At 39.5% G+C, this 27,815-nt stretch overlaps 1 protein-coding gene across 1 annotated transcript; it reads right to left on the bottom strand.

Moving 5' to 3' along the window:
- Positions 1-993: 993 nt before the first annotated feature.
- Positions 994-27,393, bottom strand: dixdc1b (DIX domain containing 1b). The gene is made up of 21 exons (XM_061962462.2): positions 27,160-27,393; positions 26,416-26,545; positions 22,308-22,433; positions 21,976-22,207; positions 20,562-20,666; positions 13,579-13,673; positions 13,384-13,493; positions 8,078-8,161; positions 7,791-7,844; positions 7,667-7,717; positions 7,488-7,592; positions 7,364-7,417; positions 5,535-5,606; positions 5,389-5,460; positions 5,249-5,314; positions 4,665-4,811; positions 4,517-4,574; positions 4,344-4,440; positions 2,237-2,345; positions 2,054-2,133; positions 994-1,363 (listed from the first exon to the last, which is right to left on the bottom strand). Exons 1-21 carry the CDS (start codon positions 27,220-27,222, stop codon positions 1,354-1,356), a joined length of 1,920 nt encoding a protein of 639 aa, XP_061818446.1. The 5' UTR covers positions 27,223-27,393; the 3' UTR covers positions 994-1,353.
- Between the last annotated feature and the right edge of the window lie 422 nt (positions 27,394-27,815).

Below are 27,815 nucleotides of genomic sequence, written 5' to 3'. Positions count from 1 at the left end.
GACCTCTATCCTTACAGGATACAGATTAAACAAAAGCTTACACCTGCCGACATGAGGAAACGAGTGATCATGTGCCAGTGGTTTTGCGATAAGATTGATGCTGCGCCAGACTACCTTGACAATGTCCGGTTTTCGGATGAGGCACATTTTCTGCTGTCAGGTCATGTGAACTCTAAGAACAACATCTTCTGGGGTAGCACACCCACCGAGTACTGTCTGCAAAGGCCATTACACTCTGTCAAGTGCACTGTATGGGTTGCCATCTCCAAACATGGCATCATTGGACCATTCTGGTTCGAGGACGACAACGAGCGGTTTGTGACAATCAACACCGAGCGATATGTTCAGGTGCTTGGCAAATTTTGGACACCACTTGGTCGACGAAGAGGGGTTGTCAGGGACCACCAGTGGTTCCAGCAGGATGGTGCCACCCCCCACACCTCAAACGAATCACTGGCATGGCTACAGCATCGTTTCACTGACCGACAGATCAGCCGCAGGTATGACCCGGAGTGGTCGCCGCATTCACCGGACTTGAACGCCCCAGATTTTTATCTGTGGGGATACCTTAAGGACAGGGTGTATGGCAACAACCCCCAGACTATCCCTGATCTGAAGGCAGCAATCAAAGCAGCAATAAGAGCGATCCCAAGGGAAGAATGTGTGAGGGTCATCGAGAACTTTGCCCGCCGGATCCAAATGTGCTTGCAGCAACGGGGAGCTCATTTAGAGCACATTTTTTGAGCGCCAGTTAAACAAAGAGTTTTTGTGGTATAGACTTTAAACTTTAGAGATGTCTGCTACATAGACTTAACCTAATGTAGCTGAATTTTTGTGTTAATCTAAATAAAATTTTGGAAGTTATTCGATTTTTATTGATGAACGTTTTTTTTGTGTCACCCTGTACAAACCAGCATAGTGTAAAAAGACTACAAAACTAGATACTACTAAGTCCAGTATTTGTCTGTAGCAATTCTAAAGTGAACAGCACTGTTCATCTACGTTTTTAATGAACATGACATTACAGTATTTCTTTTTACAGAAAAGTGTGCAGAATATTTCCATAAGATGATAATATAATGTAAGTGATGTCACTGCTATGATCGATAATACTGACAAATCCTAATGCTATGGGATAAAAAACAGTAGGCCATATGACACTTCTAATGACACTTTGCAGGAGTAAACATTATCAATCTTTAGTTTTGTAGGTGTTTTTAGTCTTATCTAGATAAGGCTTGGCAATATCAAGCACATCGAGGCAAGGCACTGACTTCTATATGATCTGATCAAATCCAGTAGATTCCAGTAGATCAGATCCTCAAATTGTCTAGTTGAGCTGTTGTTTATTCGCTATGAAGGTCTAAGCATGTAAAATAAAACAGTTTAGATCAGACAGCAAGGCAAAAGGTAAGATTATTAGTAGGGATGTCCGATAATGGCTTTTTGCCGATATCCGATATTCCGATATTGTCCAACTCTTTAATTACCGATATCAACCGATACCGATATATACAGTCGTGGAATTAACACATTATTATGCCTAATTTGGACAACCAGGTATGGTGAAGATAAGGTCCTTTAAAAAAATAAATATATATATATAAATAAATTAAAAACATTTTCTTGAATAAAAAAGAAAGTAAAACAATATAAAAACAGTTACATAGAAAAATTAACTGTTAAAGGTTAGTACTATTAGTGGACCAGCAGCACGCACAATCATGTGTGGTTACGGACTGTATCCCTTTCAGACTGTATTGATATATATTGATATATAATGTAGGAACTAGAATATTAATAACAGAAAGAAACAACCCTTTTGTGTGAATGAGTGTAAATGGGGGAGGGAGGTTTTTTTGGTTGGTGCACTAATTGTAAGTGTATCTTGTGTTTTTTATGTTGATTTAATAAAAAAATAAAAATAAAATTAATTTAAAATAAAAAACGATACTGATAATAAAAAAAACGATACCGATAATTTCCGATATTACATTTTAAAGCATTTATCGGACATCTCTAATTATTAGGAGGGTCATGCTAATATTGTCACCTTTCTTCACAGCGGTCTTCCTCCACCCAGGCCACAATTTTGCCTTCCCAGCCAGGAACAATGGCACCATCTAAGAAAACCTGCTCTCACACACATGGGAAGATGCAGTGGCATTCACAGCTCCAAATGAACAATTCTATTGCTAACTTCTGCTCTTTTGTACTTGTGACTTTCTTCTCTTACCTCTTCTTTTACAGTACCAAATTCAGGGTCCAGGGCCTTAAAGTGGTACCTGAAGTTTCCTTCCTGATCCACAGCTGCCTTTACATCTTTCAGAGTCACCTCTCCCAGCCTGTAATAATGTCGACAATCATCGCACTTTCATTCTAAATATTAACCTTACTGTAGGGCTGTCTTCAACTAAGGATTTTCATAGTCGAGTCTGATTTGTTAGATTTGACCCAAAGTTGACAATGGTCGAATCAATGTTTTTTTTTCAGAGAAATAAACAGATGATGATATGTAGTAGTGTATAATGACTGGTCAGAAGCTGTCAGTAACATCACATGGATGTGCGCTAGCACGTAAATGTGTATATTCCAAGTTGATGAAATATAATTATAAAAAGGAATATAGTCTTTCATTAAAGTAAACAAAACTAAGACCTGGTTTGCAACTTTTTTCACTTAAAAAAAAGGATGAAGCACAGTTTGTGATGTTCTCGCTCTGGCGGGGCACCAAGTCTACATCAAACTTGACTAAATAGAGGAAGTATAAGTCGTAACAAAGTTCCCATATGTGAACTAGTGAAACATTCACTTTGCAAAAGGAGCGCTACACCTGCAGGGCAAGAGCTCGATGTCTCCATAGCAACCAGCTGTCTTATAGCGATGTTACTCTGCTAAATGAGGCACAAGGGTGTGTCCCAGGCTTATGGACAAACACGCACACATGCGCCCCTTACCCCATGCCTTTGCCAAAACACCCCCCAGTCCTATTGCAAGTCTCGAGTTTATATCTCTTAATGTGTCCTTATGTGCTTATGATTGCTGAGAATTATTTTTCCCTGGTCCCGCAGTTCATCGCATCCAGGAGCATAGTTTGGGAGTGGCTTTTTTTCTCCCTCATCTTGACTTTCTCTTTCCCATCTTTTACGGTGCGCAGCCCATTTGGCAAAAATCAGCCCTCTTGTTGTATTTCTGTTTTTTGGACAAGTTGACTGTAAACAAATTTCCTTGTACTATTTAAGCCAAATGACAAATTACCGTATTTTTCGGACTATAAGTCGCTCCGGAGTAGAAGTCGCAACGGCCGAAAATGCATAATAAAGAAGGAAAAAAACATATATAAGTCGCACTGGAGTATAAGTCGCATTTTTTGGGGAAATTTATTTGATAAAACCCAACACCAAGAATAGACATTTGAAAGGCAATTTAAAATAAATAAAGAATAGTGAACGATAGGCTGAATAAGTGTACATTATATGACGCATAAATAACCAACTGAGAACGTGCCTGGTATGTTAACGTAACATATTATGGTAAGAGTCATTCAAATAACTATAACATATAAAACATGCTATACGTTTACCAAACAATCTGTCACTCAATCGCTAAATCCCATGAAATCTTATACGTCTAGTATAATCTTATACGTGAATGAGCTAAATAATATTATTTGATATTTTACGGTAATGTGTTAATAATTTCACACATAAGTCGCTCCTGAGTATAAGTCGCACACCCCGCCAAACTATGAAAAAAACTGCGACTTATAGTCCGAAAAATACGGTAAATATCTTGTAAGAGGCGCGCTATGGCACAGCGAGGTTTGTCTCTGAAAGCACGCGTCCAGACAAGCTTCGATCATGTAAAAACATCCTACCAACACTTTTAGTAAAATAGTATTGTGTGCAGACAAATAGATTTGAGATGTGGGAGGTCAAAACACAGTCAGCTGTTTGTGACTTCACACCAGGAAGCAATGACAAAGCAGCGATTGCTCTCTTGTGACAGTCAAAATTGAAAGCGGATATGAAGAATTATTTCTAACTCTCTAAAACTATTTGTCTCTACACAAGAGTATTTTACTAATATTTAAAGAAGACATTATTTTCCCTCCTGACACACCGGCTGTACACGGGGGGGCCTCAGTAGGTACTTACCTCGCCTTCTTCCCAAGGAGGGGTGAGGGGGGTTCAATATCAGACGATTTGACTGCGAGGTTGATAGTCAAATCAGACCACTTGAATCGAATCGTCAAATCTTCAAGTACTTGAAGACAGCCCTACCTTTCTGTAATTCATTATCCTCCAAATATTGAGATAATATAGACATTACAAACTTCCTACTTTTTGGGTATGTTTATCATGCAAGGTGTGGGGGATCTCCCAGTGAAATAGAGGATCTTAGTGGAGAAGGTGGTGGTGCTTTTAGACTGACAGACGTCTGCAATAAAACAAAAATAACAAATAACTCACACATACCTGTAGTTTGTGTGAATGTTTTAAGGAGGACAGCTTACTTGGCCAAGAGTCAGAGTCACTGTTCAGTCCTTTGCGTCTGGGAGATTTCCCTCTTGCCTGCAATATAAAGACAAATGTTAAAGAATAAGAACCACAACAAAAACACACTTTTTTTAACCTCTTTAAAAATGCATAAAATGAACCCACCCTGTGTGACTGATGATCATGCAGTCTGTCTATGAGTGACACAATGCCTTGCTCCAGGGTGTCTAAAGTGTGGTGCTGTGGGTCGTGGGCCCTGAAGTCATTCCTCAAACTTCTAAGTGCATCTCGGAGCAGCTGTACCTCCTCTGCCTGCAAAAAAACACAGAAAAACTATTTAATAATTTATAACCCTTACAAACAAAAGCTTGACAGTGTCACAGCATTATTGAATGAACAATGTATTTATCATTAATGTGGCGTATCATACGAGGGGTTGGAAAAACATATTTTATTGTATGAATCTTTCATTGAACTCATCCAATGAATAGTTCTACCTAATGCTGACACCTGTGAGTGTACTGATTATTTTCTAAGACTCTATGTGACATGTTCTGCAAATTCTGCAGAACATGTCACATAGAACACATAATTTGGTGTTCTAGTGTCTGCGTAAGTCGCACGTAAGAGAAAACTAGATTTGTGTATGAACGTTGTTCAGGAAGATAAAATAATGCTAACAGGCCCTCTGACTAAAAAGCATAATCTGAGAAATTTGGATTAAACCATTAAAAAAACACAACCCTTACACTTGACATGGAGGGAGAAGGGTTTCCAGGGTAATAGTAGCCATTGTTATCAGCGAGTAGGGAAATCTGAAAGATAAAATTTCTCGAGTAAGTGTGTAATAATTCAAATTCAAAACAGTAGCACGGACAATTAATGTCACCTGTTGAAGATCTCTATTCATTAGTTCTTGCATCATACTGTTACTGTGGTCCATCTGTTTCTGCAACTCATTCTGCCATAAATAACAAAAGATGAGACTATAAACGGGACCAAATGTTGCCTGTATATTTAAAGAAAGAGACATACCTGCTGTTTTTGGCTCTCTTCAAGCTTTTGTTTGAGTTGTTGCACAAGTCTATCCTTCTGTCCAACTTCCCTCTTCACAAATTGTGGAAATAGAAAGAATGATCAAGTTTGGTAAAGTGAACTCATTTCAAAGCTTGATGTTTGGCACATTTAATTGCAACACAAAAAGACAGCTAAGTCTATATATATATATATATATATATATATATATATATATATATATATATATATATATATATATATATATATACACACACACACATATACACATATATATATATATATATATACATACATACATACATACATACATACATATATATATATATATATATATATATATATATATACACATACAGTATATATATATATATATATATATACATTCAGTTATTTAAGCATTATACAACAGGATTTTGTTAACAGACTGAACAACAACACATTGACAACGCCCAGCAGTACAATATGAATATAAACATTGGATATTCAGATTATGTGAACTACTCCTACCTTGTTGACTTCTCTGACAACCTCCTTAAAGTTTGTAATCAATCAGAAATATCAGGCAGCTAAAATGCATCAAACATATCGAAGTGTGGGGAGTGTTTTGCATATTTACCCATCATGCCTTGTACTAGATTTAAATGTGTGGTATTTTGAATTGTGTGGGGTGCGTAGACATTTTTTTTATAATGTCCACATAATTCAGTGGGCAAGTTGTATGGTTTTAAACCACATACTGTATATTAACTTTCTGTGTTGTTTTTTTATTATTTAGAAAGGCTGTCTGAATGGTAACTATATATTGAATCTATGCACTGAATAAGATTTTAGACTCGCGGGCCGTAGTTTGGGGACCCCTGGTTTAACTCATGCGATTGCTCACAGTGTACAAACAAACAGGTTTGGATCAGTGCCTTGCTTTGCTCAACATAGTCCACCCCACCCAGTGCTGTGGTTGTGTAAACATATGTCAGTCTATCTTACATTTTTGAACATTCACATTTTACTTGCTGTTGTTTTGAAAAATTGATTGTGAATACATTTTGTTTTTGCTAAGCTTTTTTCATTGCTTAATCATCACATTTACTTTTTCCAGTCACATCTTGTCCAAAATGTTTTTTCTGTTTTTATTTTTTTTAAAAATAGAATTGATATTAAGCATAATTTAGGTCAGCTTCCACAATATGTTTTGTTTCTTATGTAGCCCTTTGGGAAAACTTGAAATAATATGTATCAATAAATTACGTTATATACATGTTTGCACACAATTGTATATCTTTTCAACTTTAATATTATCTAACAATACAAATAATATAATAACATCATATATTTCAAACTTTGTGTTGGTTAAATAAAAATAATAAATATTTGCTGTACCTATGATTTTAAAGCAAGTTAACCATCAAATGTAACACTGAAAAAATGACAATATATTTTACGGTAAAGAAAATGACAGCTCAGTTGTCAGAATTTTACAGTTTTTCCATTTACAGTAATATGCAGTGAAAACCACCATCAATTTTACGGTAAAATTGTGGTGACTGAGCTGCCAGTTTTCACTGCAAAAACGAATTATCTTTTTTACAGTGTATATGAAAATATAATAATCAAATGCATTGGTAATTGTATAATAATATCATAAGGTGAATCCATACACATTAAATTGATACATTATGCACGGTTACAAGCGGCCCCTCTTAGGGCAGCCACAACTGTGATGTGGCCCGAAGTGAAAACCATTTTGACACCCCTTGTATATCAGTGATGTTAGTTCCTGCTGGCCGTTGGAAATATTGCATGTAAATAAAAGGTTTTCAAAGTCGTACCTTGCAGTCACTCCACAGCCGAGTACATTCCTCCAGTTTCCATTGCAGCTCGGTCTTGGGAAAACAGCATCGCAATACTTACAATCAAAAAGTAAAATGAACATTCTGATAGTGCATTTTCTACCTTTTGATTGTTAAGTTCATCTTTAGTCATGCTGGCTCGTAGAAGTTCTTGCTTAAGCTGAAGGATCAATGCCTCCTGAGTGCACAGTCTCTGCTGCTGGGCCTCCTGGATGATTAACAAGTGTTTGTTTACAACAGGTCAACAGGTAATTGCACTACTAATGTCTGTATGTATCTTACTCTAACTCCTTGTAAGTTTCTCATGTCTTGCTTACAGCGCATCAAATCCCTCTAAAGCAGAGAATGAAATGTTGATCAGAGTATGGCATCTAGGTAATACAAATGTATATAGTACATCAAATACCTTCAGTTCTCGAGCCTCTTCCATGCTCTGATCCAAACGGCTGCGGATGACTACCTGGACAAAGAGCCAACAAGAAATGAGTGTGAGAATGCACAGAAACTGATATCTGAGTCACCCTCCAGCGCACACACACACACACATTGTGTCAAGAAAAAGAAATGTGATCTATGTGGCGCACAAAGAGCTAGGGTTCGAAGGGAGAAGAGAACGAGAAGAGGGACAGACAGAAAATAGGATCAAATTAGGACAACAGAAAAGTAAAATGGACAGCAGGCGAGGATGTGTACCAGCTCCTGCTCAGGGTGACTTTCATCCGCAGTCAAAGACAGATCTTGCTCGTCCTCTGGCAGAGAGCCACGTAGCAGCAGGGCCTTAAAGACGAAAAGGACATAAAATGGTCAAGTGGCGATACTGTATAGAATACAAGTGTCAAACTTGGCCCACCACATCATTTAATGTGGCCAACGAAAGCCTTTAAATAATAATATGCATGAATAAGTTACGTTATCTTTTCTTACAAAATGTATTCGTTCTTCCCATTTTGACAGAATAAAATACATGTATTACATGCAATTGCATATATTTTAAACTTAGATATTATCTACAAAGATATTGTACAAAGAATATAACATTATCATACATTTCAAACTTTTTGTTTGTTTAAAAAAACAAAAAAAAAAAACAACCAATAGCAATAAATATCTGCTTGACTTATGAAGAATTTAACCGTTTTTCCATTTACAGTATAATACCTTAAAAAACACCATACATTTTACGGAAAAATTGTGGCGACTAAACTGCCATTTTTTACTGCAAAATATAATGATTTTTTTCACAGTGTATGTAAAAAAATATAATAATCAAATGCATAGGCAATTGTATAATAATATCATGAGGTGAATCCATATACATGTATATTCATACATTCTGCACGGTTACACGCAGCCCTCTGAGGGCAGCCATAACTGTGATGTGGTTCTCAGTGAAAACGAGTTTGACACCCCTGGTAGAGAGCATAACAGCCAGGACATTAGGTACACCTGCATGGTCATCTAATGAGATTTAAAAAAAAAAACAGCAGAAAGGTATGAGTAGATTTTCTTCATATAGCAGCCAAAATTTTTAATTTACTTACCGGTAATTGTAGATATTACCAGGTATCTAATAAAACATACTGTTTGCTATGGGTCACGTGACTTCCAACTTGGAAGGCTTCGATAACGGGAACCGTTTCTAAGAAAGGGATTCGAATCCATGGAATCGGTTCTTTTCTTATCGAAGCATCGGGAGAACCGGTTTTCGAACATCATCCCTACTTCCAAGGCTCCGTTTACACTGAACAGAAAATCTGATTTTGACACAGATCAGATATTTTTTTCCCAGTTTAAACACCCGAATTGCTTTAAAACTGATATTTTCACATCAGATTTGAGCCACAACAGGAGGTAGTCCTAATCCGTTTATAATCTGACCAGTTAGCGACTTTTGCGTCATCTTTATTCGAGTTACGTCATTCATGTGTGCAACACGATCACTTTCCTTTTGCAGTTCTCTTCTTCCTCCTTCTGCAGTTGTTTTCCATCATCTGCCTACTTTCTCTACACAACAGCCACGGCACAAACCCACTAACACAGTGATCTGTGGCCTCCATGTTTTCTTATAGCGACTTCCTTGTTTATTTACGGAATCCGCTCAACTTCCTTTGTTTTCACTTTATCAAACAGTGCATACCAGTGATGTTGAGGCCACACGAGGGCCACATTGGAGCCTGTGTATGTTTATACTAGTCTGATAAAGATCACGTTCTACTTGAAATGAAACAACAGTTAGTTTGAAAAAATCGGATTTGGTCCACTTTGGCCTGCAGTGTAAACATAGTTCTAGATGGCGGCAACCTTTGAATGTGTTGCATTATATCCCAACCTGCTCCCTGCAGTGCTCACTGCATCCGTTTGTATATCATTTTGTTCTCGAAGATCTCTCCATCGCTTAAAAGGAAATCCAATATTTACTCTAGTTTTATTTGATCTCTTTGTCTAGTTGTTTGTTTTGGTTGCTGCTTATATATGTGCGTGAGTATGAGACAGACATGATTGACAGCCATGAACGCTATTCATCTTATCCAGAACAATTATAATTTTTATCCAATTCAATTTGTAATTGTGAAAAAAAATTATATTTATGTTTTTACATCTGTTCTTTTAAACCTCTAATATGATAGGTTGTGGTGTTTCTTTAGTTTTCTTTGGCTTTGAAAAATTACATTTTGAGCCAGATATGCAGGACCTTTAAGAGTAAGGCGGTCATTTGTGGAGAGGCCTTCATTTTTGTTACAATAATATATTTTAAAAATATTTTTTTCACAAACAAATAACATATTTAACAAAATAGCACACTACATGTATCAAACTCAAGGCCCGGGGGATCTGGCCCATCACATAATTTTATGTGGCCCGCGAAAGGCTGGAAATAATGTGCCTCAATACAGCACTTTGTGGCTAGATGTCTTTTTACAGGTTACAAAAAATAACGCGTTAACTCGTGATTAATCAATAAAAAATGATTGCATCCATCCATTCATCCATCAATTTTCTGGGTCGTGGTTAGGGCCTTGCATTGCAGCTCCCACCATCAGTGTGAATGTGTGTGTGAATAGGTGATTGTGGAAATAGTGTCAAAGCGCTTTGAGTACTTTGAAGGTAGAAAAGCGCTATACAAGTATAACCCATAATAGGTTTCATTATGTAAAGTGCTATATAAATATAATTCACTTCACTTCTATACCGTAACCATGAATGGTTACCCAAAAGGCGGTGTTTTTTTTAATCTTGTATGGAATTTTTACAATAAAATGGCATGTGTCCAAATATTGGGCTTTCTTTTTTGGTAATTTAAATCACGCAAGTGAGTAATAACCTGTTATTAATCATGATTAATCCAAATTGAAAAGTGTGATTAATCTGATAAAAAAATAACTATTTGACAGCACCATTTTTTTTCTTTCAATTTTATCAGACAACATGAACTGCATGCCATTTCATATTTTTAAACTTTAATATTAATTCATTGTACAACATTTTTTGGTTATCAAAAATAGATACTTAAAAATCTGCTTGTCACCTTGACATCTTTTCTCAAAGCAAGTTATGCATAACTTTGTTAGTAAATAATATAATAATAAAACACAATAGCCTATTCAAATTGTGTTAAGAGACTTGTACACTTTTTATATTCATATAGTGTATATTCACAGTTACAAGATGCCCTCTCCTCAATAAAAACAAAAATGACACCCCTTAAATACACTTTCAATTCAATTACAGAAGAATTACAAAAATAATACAGTAAATATTATTCTGTACTATATTATTCCAAACAGATTGCATCATTTTATTGTTGCGCAGTACTTTTTCCCAAATGAAATAACTTCTTACTAACGCAAGACTTTTCAAAGTGTGGCACAGGAACTTAAGGAAAAACATGTTTCAAACCTACAAACCCCGTTTCCATATGAGTTGGAAAATTGTGTTAGATGTAAATATAAACGGAATACAATGATTTGCAAATAATTTTCAACCCATATTCAGTTGAATATGCTACAAAGACAACATATTTGATGTTCAAACTGATAAACATTTTTTTTTTGCAAATAATCATTAACTTTAGAATTTGATGCCAGCAACACGTGACAAAGAAGTTGGGAAAGGTGGCAATAAATACTGATAAAGTTGAGGAATGCTCATCAAACACTTATTTGGAACATCCCACAGGTGTGCAGGCTAATTAGGAACAGGTGGGTGCCATAATAGGGTATAAAAACAGCTTCCCAAAAAATGCTCAGTCTTTCACAAGAAAGGATGGGGCGAGGTACACCCCTTTGTCCACAACTGCGTGAGCAAATAGTCAAACAGTTTAAGAACAATGTTTCTCAAAGTGCAATTGCAAGAAATTTAGGGATTCCAACATCTACGGTCTATAATATCATCAAAAGGTTCAGAGAATCTGGAGAAATCACTCCACGTAAGCGACATGGCTGGAAACCAACATTGAATGACTGTGACCTTCAATCCCTCAGACGGCACTGTATCAAAAACCGACATCAATCTCTAAAGGATATCACCACATGGGCTCCGGAACACTTCAGAAAACCACTGTCACTAAATACAGTTCGTCGCTACATCTGTAAGTGCAAGTTAAAGCTCTACTATGCAAAGCGAAACCCATTTATCAACAACATCCAGAAACGCCGCCGGCTTCTCTGGGCCCGAGATCATCTAAGATGGATTCGTGCAAAGTGGAAACGTGTTCTGTGGTCTGACGAGTCCACATTTCAAATTGTTTTTGGAAATATTCGACATCGTGTCATCCGGACCAAAGGGGAAGCAAACCATCCAGACTGTTATCGACGCAAAGTTCAAAAGCCAGCATCTGTGATGGTATGGGGGTGCATTAGTACCCAAGGCATGGGTAACTTACACATCTGTGAAGACACCATTAATGCTGAAAGGTACATAAAGGTTTTGGAACAAAATATGCTGCCATCTAAGCGCCGTATTTTTCATGGACGCCCCTGCTTATTTCAGCAAGACAATGCCAAGCCACATTCAGTATGTGTTACAACAGCGTGGCTTCGTAAAAAAGAGTGCGGGTACTTCCTGGCCCGCCTGCAGTTCAGACCTGTCTCCCATCGAAAATGTGTGGCGCATTATAAAGCGTAAAATACGACAGCGGAGACCCCGGACTGTTGAACGACTGAAACTCTACATAAAACAAGAATGGGAAAGAATTCCACTTTCAAAGCTTCAACAATTAGTTTCCTCAGTTCCCAATCGTTTATTGAGTGTTGTTAAAAGAAAAGGTGATGTAACACAGTGGTGAACATGCCCTTTCCCAACTACTTTGGCACGTGTTGCAGCCATGAAATTCTAAGTTAATTATTATTTGCCAAAAAAAATAAAGTTTATGAGTTTGAACATCAAATATCTTGTCTTTGTAGTGCATTCAATTGAATATGGGTTGAAAAGGATTTGCAAATCATTGTATTCCGTTTATATTTACATCTAACACAATTTCCCAACTCATATGGAAACGGGGTTTGTACATGCAAATAAATTCATTTTTGGGCCAAACCCTGTATGTGCAAGAAAAAATATTTTGAGGGGCAAGAGAGGCTTGCTGTGCCACACTTGGAAAAAACCCTTCTCTAAAGGCTTTTCTGCTTACTCCTCGCTAACTTCCATTCTCCCCCTCCAGCGAGTCACTCTCCCTTCTTCTCAGCAGGCATCAGATTGTTCTTTGTAAAAATTGTTATCAGTTTTTTTCTCTGGAACGCTCCATACTTTATCCTGTAGCTTTTAAAACTCAGTTAAATTCAGTTTTGCAGATACTGTCTCTGCTCGGCAGACCCGCATGTTGTGCTAATGTTGATAAAACAGTATCAGTCATAGTAAAGGTAATTAAAACCACTGAAAGACTATAAAGGCCACAACAAAAAACAGTGAAGTTTTTGCATACAAAGAACATGTTGTGTCAATAATTAATTTGCAACTAATTGCAGTTCAAACACAAATTGAAGGTAAAACACATTGTGTACCTGCAAAGCGCAAACCATTTTACGCGTCTCTTCCACGTCCTTCTCCAAAGTTTCACTGATGGCATCCTCCCATGTTGTCTCCGCTACAGCATTAGATGAATCTACTGATGCTGCCCACAAAGATACACAAGCATTGTCCTATAGATGATGCACAAATCTCAATATACCCATGTCGATGCTAAAAGTAGACCTCACCTCTGCTCTCAGATTGTGTGTGATCTTCTTGCTGTGTGTCTGCCGGACTGCTGGGTAGGGCTCTTGGAGATGGTACCGGACTTGTTGAGCTGAGACTCGAAAAGGAAAAAAGCATGGTTAGTTTACTTATATTTGTTCTTTAGAAAAAAGCAAAAGCACACCAAAATACAAGCAGTATAGATTGTCAGCTCTTACCATTTAATCTGCGTCGCTCCCATCATGCACTCCAGACTCTTTGATATGTGCTGTGTTCTATCGCACTCATGATAGTTTGTCCTTTTCCCTCAACTCAGACACACACGCCCTCTGCCTCTAAGCTAGCTGGCCATGTGTTGCTACAGCATATCCTGCCAAAGCATTTATGTCTTAACTGCTGCTACACATAACTTTTGTTATACCTGCACAATCTAATAAAATCCAATAAAAGAGCTGTATTCAACATTCTACCTTTATTGCAAAGATAATAACGGTGAGTTGAAGATGTATTAAATTTGTAAACAATGTGTATTATTGTTGTTGTTGAAACTTTGTGCATCATATTCATCAAGGGCTAGGTAATCCTAATATTTATCACACCTCTCAGTATGATGCGAATATAAAAATAATCATGGGCTAACAGCATGTGACTGGAAAGGATAATGGCTGGTTAGTTCTTTTTTCTATCATCTGCCTTTGCACACAAGTGCGCTCCTTCGGTACGTTACGAACATGTCATATGCTTTATCGGGCATGACACAATCTTAAATAAATCAGAGAATGCAGTCTACTGTTCACCGGGTGTGGAAAAGTAGATATTCAAGATGTCATATTATCAGATTTACCACAGGCAAAAGTTGGTAAGTTCTTATCATGCCGAAAAACTGCTATGCTGCCTAGTTTTCCTGAGGTAGGGGATCACGCACTGCTTGAGAATGTCACAGTGCATGTTGGAATTCGTGTTTCACTCAACAAACCGCAGCTACCCACTGTCAGCAGCACTCATGCAGCCTTAGGTCATTCATGAATCATGACGCTACAGACACCATGCTTGACTGTAGGCAAGACTTACACAAAGTGTTGCCAGCTATTTAGACACTACAAGCTGTGTGTGGTTATTTTCAGTGGATACTGACTACTCTTAAAGGTCCGTGTCTATAGTTTGGTCCCTTGAGAAGACATGCTATAATAATAATGGTTACTAAAATATGAGGGGTGTTCAACCATCAAGTTCAACCATCATTTTAGGGAAAACCATGACTACTTAAACAGTACATAAAGTACTGACAAAACAACCATAAAGCTTCCAAAACTTCCCCAAAATATCTATAAAACGCCAACCCTCCCGAATTTTCCGGGAGACTCCCGAAATGCAGCGCCTCTCCCGAAAACCTCCCGGGACAAATATTCTCCCGAAAACCTCCCGATTTTCAGCCGGAGCTGGAGGCCACACCCCCTCCAGCTCCATGCGGACCTGAGTGAGGACAGCCTTTTTTCACGACAGGAGGACAACAGGGTGACAAGAACTAAATCATCCAGACTAGAGATAAATTGTATTATTATGTTTATCTTACCTAAAAATAAATATATTTATTAATTAAAAAAATAAATAAATAAATAAATACATTTTTACTATATTTTGCTACAAACATCAAAATTTATTGTATTTTTATTTGTATTTTTTCTGACTCCTTATGACGTACCGCCATAGAACTATACATTAAAATTAACATATTTGAAATAAATTAATTTCAAATTATCATAATAATTAATTTAAAATGACCATATTTAATTATTAAAATAATTGCTTATTTATCAACAACTTTAGCATTTTATTCATTACATTTTGAAGCTCTCAGAAGCCAAGTTATGTTATTTTCCTTAAGATTTATTTATGCAAGTTTGAAGTATCAATCATCTAAACACAGTTTTGTTTGCATATTTTCAGGATGTATATATATATATATATATATATATATATATATATATAAATAAATAAATAAATGGGTTGTACTTGTATAGCGCTTTTCTACCTTCAAGGTACTCAAAGCGCTTTGACACTACTTCCACATTTACCCATTCACACACACATTCACACACTGATGGAGGGAGCTGCCATGCAAGGCGCTAACCAGCACCCATCAGGAGCAAGGGTGAAGTGTCTTGCTCAGGACACAACGGACATGACGAGGTTGGTACTAGGTGGGGATTGAACCAGGGACCCTCGGGTCGCGCACGGCCATTCTTCCACTGCGCCACGCCGTCCCTATATATATATATATATATATATATATATATATATATATATATATATATATATATATATATATATATATATATATATATATATATATATATATATATATATATATATATATATATATATATATATATATATATATATATATATATATATATATATATATATATGTGTGAAATACTTGACTTGGTGAATTCTAGTTGTCAATATACTCCTTCTCTCTTAACCACGCCCCCGACCACGCCCCGCCCACCCCGACCAGTCAACCACAGTAGGCCAGGGTTTAAACTACTCCTACCTCACCCGCTCCAGTTTTCCACAACCCTTGCTTTTTCTGGTCTGGTTCTAGCAACCAGATTCTCCAAGGCCCGGCCCCCGCCCATTGTGGCTTCCCAAGACCCACCCACCCTTAGCTCTGCCCCCGCAAAGGGTCAACAGTTCCTCCCTCAAGCTCCATACATCGTCTGGAATCCGCTCCTTGAGAGACTCTCCAGAGAAGTACAGTGCGGTGTGGATGGATAAGTGGTACCGGAAGGTGTTGATTGAGCTGGATATGGAGGATCAACTTTGTGGGACCAAGCTCGCTCCAGCTTCGACGCCCAATTCAGCCAAGCTCACTCCAACTTCGACGCCTACTCCAGTCAAGCTCGCTTCAGCTGCAAAGTCTGTCGAGGCCAAACTTTCTCCAGCTTTGATGCCCCCTCTGCCACCATCCTTTCCAGTTGGCTTGCAGACGCCACCAGTCCTGACGCCTGCTGCTCCAGCTCTGCAGACGCCACCAGTCCCGACGCCTGCTGTTCCTGCTCTGCAGACGCCACCAGTCCCGACGCCTGCTGCTCCAGTTAATGCAGACGCCACCAGTCCCGACGCCTGCTGCTCCAGCAATGCAGACGCCACCAGTCTCGACGCCTGCTGCTCCACCTCTGCAGACGCCACCAGTCTCGACGCCTGCTGCTCCAGCCCTGCAGACGCCGCCAGTTTCAATGCCTGCTGTGCCAGCTTTGCAGATGGCACCAGTCCCGACGCCTGCTGCTCCAGCTGTGCCAACGCCAAAGGCAACACCAGCGAGTCTGCCGACGCCGCCATCGTCTCCAGTGGGTCTGCCAATGTCGCCATCTTCTCCAGCGGGTCTGCCAGTGTCGCCATCTTCTCCAGCGGGTCTGCCGACGACACCATCGTCTTGAGCGGGTCTTTCCATGACTCCGCCATCCTCTTCTCCAGCGGGTCTTTCCACGACTTCGCCATCCCTGCCTTCAGCGGGTCTTTTCATGACTCCGCCATCCTCGTCTCCAGCGGGTCTTTCCACGACGTTGCCATTCTCGTCTCCAGCGGGTCTTTCCACAAGGCCGCCATACTCGTCTCCAGCGGGTCTTTCCACGACGCCGCCATACTCGTCTCCCACGGGGATTCCCATGACGCCGTCATCCTTGTCTTCAGCGGGTCTTCCCACGACGCCGCCATCCTTGTGGTACTAGAGTATATGTGGTACTGGAAGGTGTTGATTGAGCTGGAAACAGAGGATCAGCTTTGTGTGACCTAGCTCGCTCCAGCTTCGCGCCCACTCCAGCCAAGCTCACTCCAGCTTCGACGCATACTCCAGTCAAGCTCGCTCAAGCTGCAAAGTCAGTCCAGGCCAAGCTTGCTCCAGCTTTGATGCTCGCACTGCCACCATCCTCTCAAGTGGGCTTGCAGACGCCACCATCCTCTCCAGTGGGCCTGCAGACGCCACCAGCTACTCCAGTGGGCCTGCAGACGCCACCAGTCCACACGCCTGCTGCTCCAGCTCTGCAAACGCTGCCATAGTCTCCTGTGGGTCTGTCGACGCCGCCATGCTCGTCTCCAGCGGGTCTGTCGAGGCCGCCATGCTCGTCTCCAGCGGGTCTCCTGATGCCCCCATGCTCGTCTCCAGCGGGTCTGCCGACGCCGCCATGTTCGTCTCCAGCGGGTCTGCTGGCGCCGCCATGTTCGTCTCCAGCGGGTCTGCTGGCGCCGCCATTCTCGTCTCCAGCGGGTCTGCCGACGCCGCCATCCTCGTCACCAACGGGTCTGCCAACGCCGCCATCCTCGTCTCCAGCGGATCTTCCCACGACCGCGCCATCCTCGTCTCCAGCGGGTCTTCAGCCTAGCCGCCTGCTGCTCCAGCATCAATTCAGTACTGCAGCCTTCGCAACTTCCAGCTTGCCTGATGGACAGGCGCCGGTCTGGTCTCCTCACTTGCTGTGGAGGCAACTGCACTCCGCCGCCTCGTCGGCCAAGAATGTGGCCGTACCATGGTCATGCCATCAACAGCAATGGACAGGACCCGGGCAAGGACCCTTACAGCTGCTGATAAATGGCTGCCGTTCGCACCCACCTCCTCGTCAGCAACGAATATGGCCGTTCCATGGACTTCCACCTCGCCTGCTGCAGCGGCGTTCAACTCGCCACCACCACCTGTCCCGTCCTCGGTGGCTTTGGGACAGTTGGTCTGGCGACCCGCCGGCAACTCCTCCTTCCACCCTCCCGAAACTTTGGACTTGTGTTTTTGGGGGTTTCTAGGATGTCTACAATCCGTCCCTTAGGGGTCATTTTTTGACTTCTTGTTTGCATTTCGTTCTTTATAGCGCTCTTCAGTTATTTTTCTTGCACGGTTTCCCTGTGCTTGCTTTATGCATATCCCTGTTGCACTCCCTGTTGGACTTTTGGGCATTAAATACTTCTTTTGCCCGCACGCTGCCTTATGTCTCCTGCCTTTTGAGGTCACAACTTCAGCTACAAAGAGCATTCCTAACAGTTCCCACATAATGTCAAAACTTGATTTTTTTTAACACAACACCTAATCGTACTTGACCGTTTTTCATCATGTAGGACATTATATTAGGTATTTATTTTAATATTTCTTATCAGGAGGATGATAACATACAGAGAGTAGTGTGGCAGTTGTAACAATAAAAAGTGGAGAGACTGAAAAAATAAAGCTCAGGTGAGGTCATAAATTCATTAGTGAAATAAGTAGGGCTGTCTTCCACTAAAGATTTTCATAATTGAGTCTGATTTGTTAGATTTTTCTCAACGTCAACGATCAGTCGAATAACCGAATTTGTGGTGTTTTTTAAGAGGGATAAACGGATGCGATATCTAGTAGTGTATACTGAATGGTCACTCAGTAACGTCACATGGATGTGATCTTGCACTTATGTGAATATTCCAAAGAAATACAGTCTTTCATTAAAGTGAACGAAACCAAGATCTTAATTGCAACTTTTTCCACCTTGAAAAAAGGCTAAACCACAGTTTGTGAGGTCCTCAGCTCTGGCGTGCAGCACCAAGAGGACATCAAACTTGACTAAATTGAGGAAGTACCGGTAAATGTTGTAACTAAGTTTCAATACTTGAAACTGCGCAAGGATCATTAACTTTTTTAGAGAAGAGATCTACACCTCCGGGCCGAGTTACACCGGGTTCGACATCATAATTCGTCCAACCAGAGGCACGTGATGTCACGGCAAGCTCCGTGTCTGACTGCGTAGCGTCCTGACAAATCTCAATCAGGTCCCCCATGTACAGTAGAAACATCCTCCCAACATTATTGGTAAAATATTACTGTTTGCAGACACATAGATCTTATATAAGAAATGTTGGGAGGCCAAAACATGCCAGCTGATTTTAGGAAACAGCTACCTCTCTGAGAAAGTTGGAGTGACAAGTGAAACAAATACTTATTTCTTACTCTCTAAAATCAATTTGTCTATTGTTCTAATATTTAAAGAAAGCATGATGATGAACACAATCAATTTATCTCTGAACACACCTGCTGTACATGGAGGCCCCTGTATTAACTCGCCTCCCTCCCACACAGCGGAGAGGGAGGTTTAATATCATACAATTCCACTGTGAGGTTGATAGTCAGCCTTCCGATTCGAATTGTTGAATGAATCATCTTTGGCTATTTGAAGACGACAGCCTTAAAAGTATTTTTAAAATATCTAAACAATTTCAACAATGAGAGGAACTGTAATAGTCAGGGAAAAGTTATGAGTACAAGGGAGAGCTTTACGGGTGTGAGAGGTAAGATCATTATCATTAAAAATTATATTGACTAAAAAAAAAAGAAAAGAAAGGAAAACAGGTGAGGACTGATGTTGAATTGATTTTTTTAAAGATGCATTTAAAAAATGTAATTATTTCCACTCTTATGTAAGATTTTGGGTTAGGTTATATTTATCTGTCAGGCTTCCGATATGTGTACCCGGCCGCCCCCAATGGTAAACGCATTCTTACGCCCCTGCTTTCCAAGTATTTTTTTCTATCTTATTCGTATTTAGTTTCATGAACGTCTTTTTACATCTGTATGGATGTTAAACATGTTGGAAAACTTGCAAATCAGCATCACAGAAATGTTTACAAGTGAAAACGTTAGTGCGACATTGCAGCACTAAATCAGTAAATGAGCGCTATTTGTGTCTCTCGGTAAGCAGATTTGCACTTTTACATGCAGCATTTAACAGAGTGCTGCAGGCAAGTCAAGCGCTGAAGTTTTGATGTCCAAATGAATCCAATCTGCAATTTAAAATGCTCAGAGAGGGATAAAAAGATTAAAACCTAAATTAATGTGCAAACATATGTTGACAAATTCGAAGCAAAAAGTCTCCAAAGTGTTCAAATGGATTGTTGCACATACAAATGTTTATTGTGTGTGCTTTTGAAATTGAATCACCACATTAAGTAAGCTTTGAGGTCATAATTAAAATGAAAGATTTTAAATTACCAAGTTGTTTGTGCGTTGTTGTCCTGCTCTTCTGGGGTTCCCCTCTCATACTGCTTCACCAATGCACGAACACAAACGCTCTTCTCTACTTCAGACCTCCAGCCACTGAAAATATTTAATAATATATGCATTATTGTGCTTGTAGCCTATAGTAAAAAAGCTCTGCTCTGTTTCTAATATTATCAGCTAATTAGGATAACCAAAATATTACACTGCAAAAAAGAGCTGACAAAATATTAGATAAAAAGACTAAATTTTAGGTAAAACAATACTAAAAACTAGTGAAATTATCTGTCCATGAAGCTAGTTAATTTTACTTGACAATACATCCTAAATTAAGATTTGTATATCTAGAAATTAGCAGGACTTTTATGCTAGAGATAAGTATTTTATTCTGAAAATGAGCATTATCCATCCATCCATCCATCTTCTTCCGCTTATCCGAGGTCGGGTCGCGGGGGCAGCAGCCTAAGCAGGGAAGCCCAGACTTCCCTCTCCCCAGCCACTTCGTCCAGCTCCTCCCGGTGGATCCCGAGGCGTTCCCAGGCCAGCCGGGAGACATAGTCTTCCCAACGTGTCCTGGGTCTTCCCCGTGGCCTCCTACCGGTCGGACGTGCCCGAAACACCTCCCGAGGGAGGCGTTCGGGTGGCATCCTGACCAGATGCCCGAACCACCTCATCTGGCTCCTCTCGATATGGAGGAGCAGCGGCTTTACTTTGAGCTCCCCCCGGATGGCAGAGCTTCTCACCCTATCTCTAAGGGAGAGCCCCGCCACCCGGCGGAGGAAACTCATTTCGGCCGCTTGTACCCGTGATCTTGTCCTTTCGGTCATGACCCAAAGCTCATGACCATAGGTGAGGATGGGAACGCAGATCGACCGGTAAATCGAGAGCTTTGCCTTCTGGCTCAGCTCCTTCTTCACCACAACGGATCGATACAGCGTCCGCATTACTGAAGATGCCGCACCGATCCGCCTGTCCATCTCACGATCCACTCTTCCCTCACTCGTGAACAAGACTCTTTATTATTATTATTATTCAACTTGCAATTCTTAAATTAAGCATCTTCGAGATGTTGCAAAATCTTTAAATAAGATTTTCTATGTGGGGAAAACCAAAATATCTTATTTGAATAGTTGTTTTCTCAATTTTAACATTTTCAAATTAGAATATACTAAATATTATTATTCATGATAAAGATTATGATGTAAAGTCAATGGCTAAAAATAAGTAAATAGCTAGGGAGCAAGTCAAAAACTAAGGGAATTTGTAGAAATATATGTTAAATCTTGGCAAGTGGCAAATAATTTGCCTCTCAGTAGAATGCAGTGCTGTTCTACACCAGAGGGCAACAAAAACACAATATTTTTAATGTAACAATACATCTGATTTGTAATACTGGCAACCACTGTACCTGTGAATGCGTGAGGCGCCTGCAGGCAGTGAGGCGTCATATCGAGCTGATGCCAGCGCAGCAGCAGCACCTTGTGCAAGCGCCACAGTGGACAAGGGGTTGTGGCTGGATGGACCTGCTGTCAAGCCCCGCCCACTTCCTGAAGCACCCCTGTGATTGGCTGAGGGCTTGAAGTGGGCAGCCAGTGCCAGAATAACCCTCATTACTGGTTTCAGGTTACCTTCGACAATGTCTACAGAAAGAACATGTGAATGTATGAACAATGTTTGCAACATCCTACAGTATGTATACAGTGAAGTAATATATTTGTAGATGGCTCAAAAATTGCCGACCTCTTGCTGAGATGTGCGGCATGCGTATGTGTCTGGAGGAAATGAACTGCAACACTTGCTCCACATTCTTCCTGCTTTCGTCTTTGCTCTGAGGAGCCAAGTAAACACCATCAAGCAGCTCCCCGGCTGTCAGATAGAAAAAAGATTGAGGGAGGAGAAAAACATTTATATACGAAACAATAACAGGATGCAACAGATTAGAATGCAATATTCACTACATATTCTCATCAGCACAGTTTTAACTTTGTGTTTATACAACTGGTATCTGTAGCAATAAATCAATTGCAAGTATACAGTTGCCCCCTAGTGGTCATTTGGGACAAAAATGCAGATACTGTATTTCCTTGGCAGTTGTTCCAATTCATAAATTTACCTATGAATTTAACTGCAATCTGCCTATGAAGCATTACGATTATTTGGTTAAAAAATTTTTTTTACTGCATTCACCCAAAAGTTCCGTGGGCATTTATTGACACAACTGCAGAGACACCAGGGGCTGATTTGAAAAGCCACTATTTGAAGCTATACAATTAGTTAAAGTACATGCTATTGAGATGATATCAGTAGAAAAAACTGCATTTAGATTAGATAATGAGTCACATCTTGAAATATTGGATTCCTTATATACATTTGTTTTAACTATTTTAAAATAGGGGTATTTCTTAGATGTGGTGGGTAATGGCTACAGTGTGGTTGTCAAGTTATAATTGTGACTGTTATTGTTCTTTATTGATGGCTGAAAAAGTGATAATACTAATAAAAATATAAATAATAGGGATACATATTTTTCTGTTACTGTAATTATGTTTATTTGTTGTTGTTTATTCACTAGCATTTTAGTATTGTATTTATATGTCTTCTCAAATGCTTTGTAAATTTCTAACCTAAGTATTGTAAAGCTGAAAAAAAACACACCAGCTCCATTGTGGTTATCAAACATGTGGAAATAATGTGCTTAAGCTTACATCAGAATTTTTGTAAATGTTAAAGGCAATGCAGAAATCCAAGACATGTTTTATTCATAGTTTTCCTGTAAATTAATATTTCAAATATGTTCAAATGGAAGTGCTCGCAATTTAATTACCACAACGGCAAACTTTGACTCTTAATGAAGTTGGCTACAAGTTAATTTTACTTTAGGACATTCATCCATCCATTTTCTACCGCTTGTCCCTGTCGGGGTCGCGGGGGTGCTGGAGCCTATCCCAGCTGCACTCGGGCGGAAGGTGGGGTACACCCTCATCGCATGGACAACACATTCAACATTCACACTCACATTCACACACTAGGGCCTATTTAGTGTTGTCAATCAACCTATCCCCAGGTGCAAGTCTTTGGAGGTGGGAGGAAGCCAGAGTACCCGGGGGAACCCACACAGTCACAGGGAAAACATGCAAACTCCACACAGAAAGACCCCGAACCCGGGGATCAAACCCAGGACCTACCAGCTTTTTTAAACATGCTGTGGTAAATCGCATTCTTAAAAAAACCTAATCTTGATTCAGTGGAGCCTATAAATTACCGGCCCATATCAAAACTTCCCTTCATGTCAAAAATCATTGAAAAAGTGGTAGCTAGGCAGCTAACTTCATTTTTGGAACAGCATGATTTTTATGATAAATACTCATCTGGCTTTAGGTCATTTAATTCCACCAAAACGGCTCTTTTAAAAGTTGGTGATGATGGCCGCTGACTCTGGTCGCTACACAGTTTTGGTTTTACTCGATTTGACATTTGCCTTTGATACTGTGGATTACAGTATACTGATAGATCACCTCAAATCTGAGATGGGGTTTTCTGGTGCTGTTCTCCAGTGGCTTACTTCTTATATACAAACCCCGTTTCCATATGAGTTGGGAAATTGTGTTAGATGTAAATATAAACAGAATACATTGATTTGCAAATCCTTTTCAACCCATATTCAATTGAATGCACTACAAAGACAAGATATTTGATGTTCAAACTCATAAACTTTTATTATTTTTTTTTGCAAATAATAATTAACTTAGAATTTCATGGCTGCAACACGTGCCAAAGTAGTTGGGAAAGGGCATGTTCACCACTGTGTTACATGACCTTTCCTTTTAACAACACTCAGTAAACGTTTGGGAACTGAGGAGACACATTTTTTAAGCTTCTCAGGTGGAATTCTTTCCCTTTCTTGCTTGATGTACAGCTTAAGTTGTTCAACAGTCCGGGGTCTCCGTTGTGGTATTTTAGGCTTCATAATGCGCCACACATTTTCAATAGGAGACAGGTCTGGACTACAGGCAGGCCAGTCTAGTACCCGCACTCTTTTACTATGAAGCCACGTTGATGTAACACGTGGCTTGGCATTGTCTTGCTGAAATAAGCAGGGGCGTCCATGGTAACGTTGCTTGGATGGCAACATATGTTGCTCCAAAACCTGTATGTACCTGTATGCTCAGGCCCAGCGAAGTCGACGGCGTTTCTGGGTGTTGTTGATAAACGGTTTTCGCCTTGCATAGGAGAGTTTTAACTTCCACTTACAGATGTAGCGACCAACTGTAGTTACTGACAGTGGGTTTCTGAAGTGTTCCTGAGCCCATGTGGTGATATCCTTTACACACTGATGTCGCTTGTTGATGCAGTACAGCCTAAAGGGATCGAAGGTTACGGGGCTTACCTGCTTACGTGCAGTGATTTCTCCAGATTCTCTGAACCCTTTGATGATATTACGGACCGTAGATGGTGAAATCCCTAAATTCCTTGCAATAGCTGGTTAAGAAAGGTTTTTCTTAAACTGTTCAAAAATTTGCTCACGCATTTGTTGACAAAGTGGTGACCCTCGCCCCATCCTTGTTTGTGAATGACTGAGCATTTCATGGAATCTACTTTTATACCCAATCATGGCACCCACCTGTTCCCAATTTGCCTGTTCACCTGTGGGATGTTCCAAATAAGTGTTTGATGAGCATTTCTCAACTTTATCAGTATTTATTGCCACCGTTCCCAACTTCTTTGTCACTTGTTGCTGGCATCAAATTCTAAAGTGAATGATTATTTGCACAACATTTTTTTTTTATCAGTTTGAACATCAAATATGTTGTCTTTGTAGCATATTCAACTGAATATGGGTTGAAAATGATTTGCAAATCATTGTATTCCGTTTATATTTACATCAAACACAATTTCCCAACTCATATGGAAACGGGGTTTGTAAATGGACTAACTTTTAATGTTGATTTTAATGATGTAATGTCCAATGTGTCCCACCTGTCATGTGGTGTGGCCCAGGGTTCTGTTCTGGGATCTGTTTTATTAATTATGGGTGCATAAAAGTTGCAAACAGCCTCTTTATGTAAAAACTATGGAAGTTAATTTGTGTCTTTATTACAAAAGCTTTTTTTGGACAATGTATTTATGTAACTGATTTTTTTGTGTTGGAATTTTGTGAACTGTTTTTTTTTTCACATAAAATTAAGCTAACAAATTCATTCAATAAAAATGTGTGTTTTTAATATTCAGTTTTTTGGAATAAAGTGTGTATAACATTCCGTGTAAAAAAATTCAGTGTAAACAAATTCAGTGCATAAATATTTCTTGCGTCAAAACTCAAGACCCACTTCAGATAAATAGGAATGAAGCAATCGATCCTGTCTCAGAAGCAGCCAGTGAGGTGTCAAGTTTGCAGCTATGTGACATGGGTACTTACAATAAATACACTGTATTTCAACAATCCGAAATTTTTGTCAAAAAAAATGTGTTCACAAAATTAAAACGCAAAAAATTCAGTTACCAGTACATAAAGTGAGTGTCCGAAAAAAACGTCTGTAGTAAAGACACAAATTAACCTCCATAAAAAAGGTTTGGTGAGTAACAGTAGCACACTGCAAAATACATACACGTTAATAAATACATAATACAACCATCTTAGTTTGCAACATTACTCTTTCAATAACGTTCTTCAATTATATACCTGTATAATGTTTATGTATACCAAATGGGGGAATCTTTGCAAGTACATTACATTTGCATTTTCACAAATCAAATCTCTATATCCTAAATTTAGCATTTAACTTGTTTTATCCATCTGCACGGACCAATAAACCTAATGCAACATATGATAAAATGTATATTTACTTACCAACTATCTCTATTAGTTGTATGAGAACAACTCCATCCTGCAGATCTTGTCTGAGGTCAGTGATGGGCCTCAGTCCAGGTTTCCTCTTCAACTGTGAGTTCACCCAGGAAACATAGGTGGCCAGTTGCTGCTGGATTTATCAAAAAACACACGTAAACATAATGTTTTAAACAATTTTAATCAAGAAATGTACACAAAAAGCTGAGACAATGCAAAACAAACCAACCCCTTTGTTTATTATGCAGGGACAAAGGGGGATTGAGGCCGGGTCAGCCCACTTGCATCCCAACAACTAATATTCAGTGAAATAGAACATTTCGAGATTGTATAGTCAATATTATTAGTATATTGTATTAGTAGTACATATCTGAGGATGTTCATTCCATCTTTTACGATGCCTATCCAGTCACGTGACCTACCGTTGTCCAGGATACACGGTCACAGACCCACTCATACACCATCAGATTTAGTATATTACAGTGTACATTTATTACTTTACGTGTTTAGTAAAGATTATTTTTTTGTCCTATTTAGCGACCGAAATCCAAATAAAACAAACTACTTAAGCCAATTTGTTCATGTTTGAAAACAAGCTAGCTAAGGTGCGCATGTCCAGTTGCGGTTAGCTTGTTATACCTTTATATACAACATTAAGCGGTCTCATTCGGTTTTTTATCCTCGCCGACGATTGTGTCTGTGATTTTCTATAGCGAAACATAATAAAAAGAGGAAGCGAATAACTACCTCGTTGAAGCCTCCGTGCAGCACTTCATCCAGCAAACTTCCTCGAGAAAGTGAGGCGATCATCTTTTCACTGGACAACCAATGGAAGCCAGCCGGCTAACAACTATAATGTTGTCTCATGGTGCTCGTCTGTGAGTAACAAGGTAAGCTAATCAAACTCCGCCGCAGATTTCAAAACGTCAAAACATCATTTGATGGACGGGAGGAGGAAGCGACAGCCGTTAGTCAAGCGCCGACACCGGAGTCAAGTGAATGCTTCTGTGCAATTTTAGTTCCGGCTGGTGCTTTCAGAACAAGACGTTTGAGTGACCACTTCCGGTATCAACTGAGCCCCGTTTCAGTTTATGAAGAAACATTTAAAATATTTTTCTATAGTTTCCTTAAATGGAAATATGCTTTGGCAACTATCTTTTGGGTATTTACCTAATATCATTGGGCTCCACTAACCACAATAAACCCAGATTCCAATCCAACAAAGGTCTTAACCAGGGGTCCCCAAACTTTTTGACTCCGGGGTCGCATTGGGGTAAAACAATTTGGCTGGGGGCCGCGCTCTATATATATATATATATATATATATATATATATATATATATATATATATATATATTCCTCGCGCACTAATTGACTTAAAGAGCGCACTTGCTGCATGTCAC

Source organism: Nerophis lumbriciformis, linkage group LG09 (assembly GCF_033978685.3).
Source record: "Nerophis lumbriciformis linkage group LG09, RoL_Nlum_v2.1, whole genome shotgun sequence".
Lineage (NCBI taxonomy): Eukaryota > Metazoa > Chordata > Actinopteri > Syngnathiformes > Syngnathidae > Nerophis > Nerophis lumbriciformis.
The sequence above is the reverse complement of the archived record's forward strand: the minus strand, read 5'-3'. Positions and strand labels throughout refer to the sequence as shown.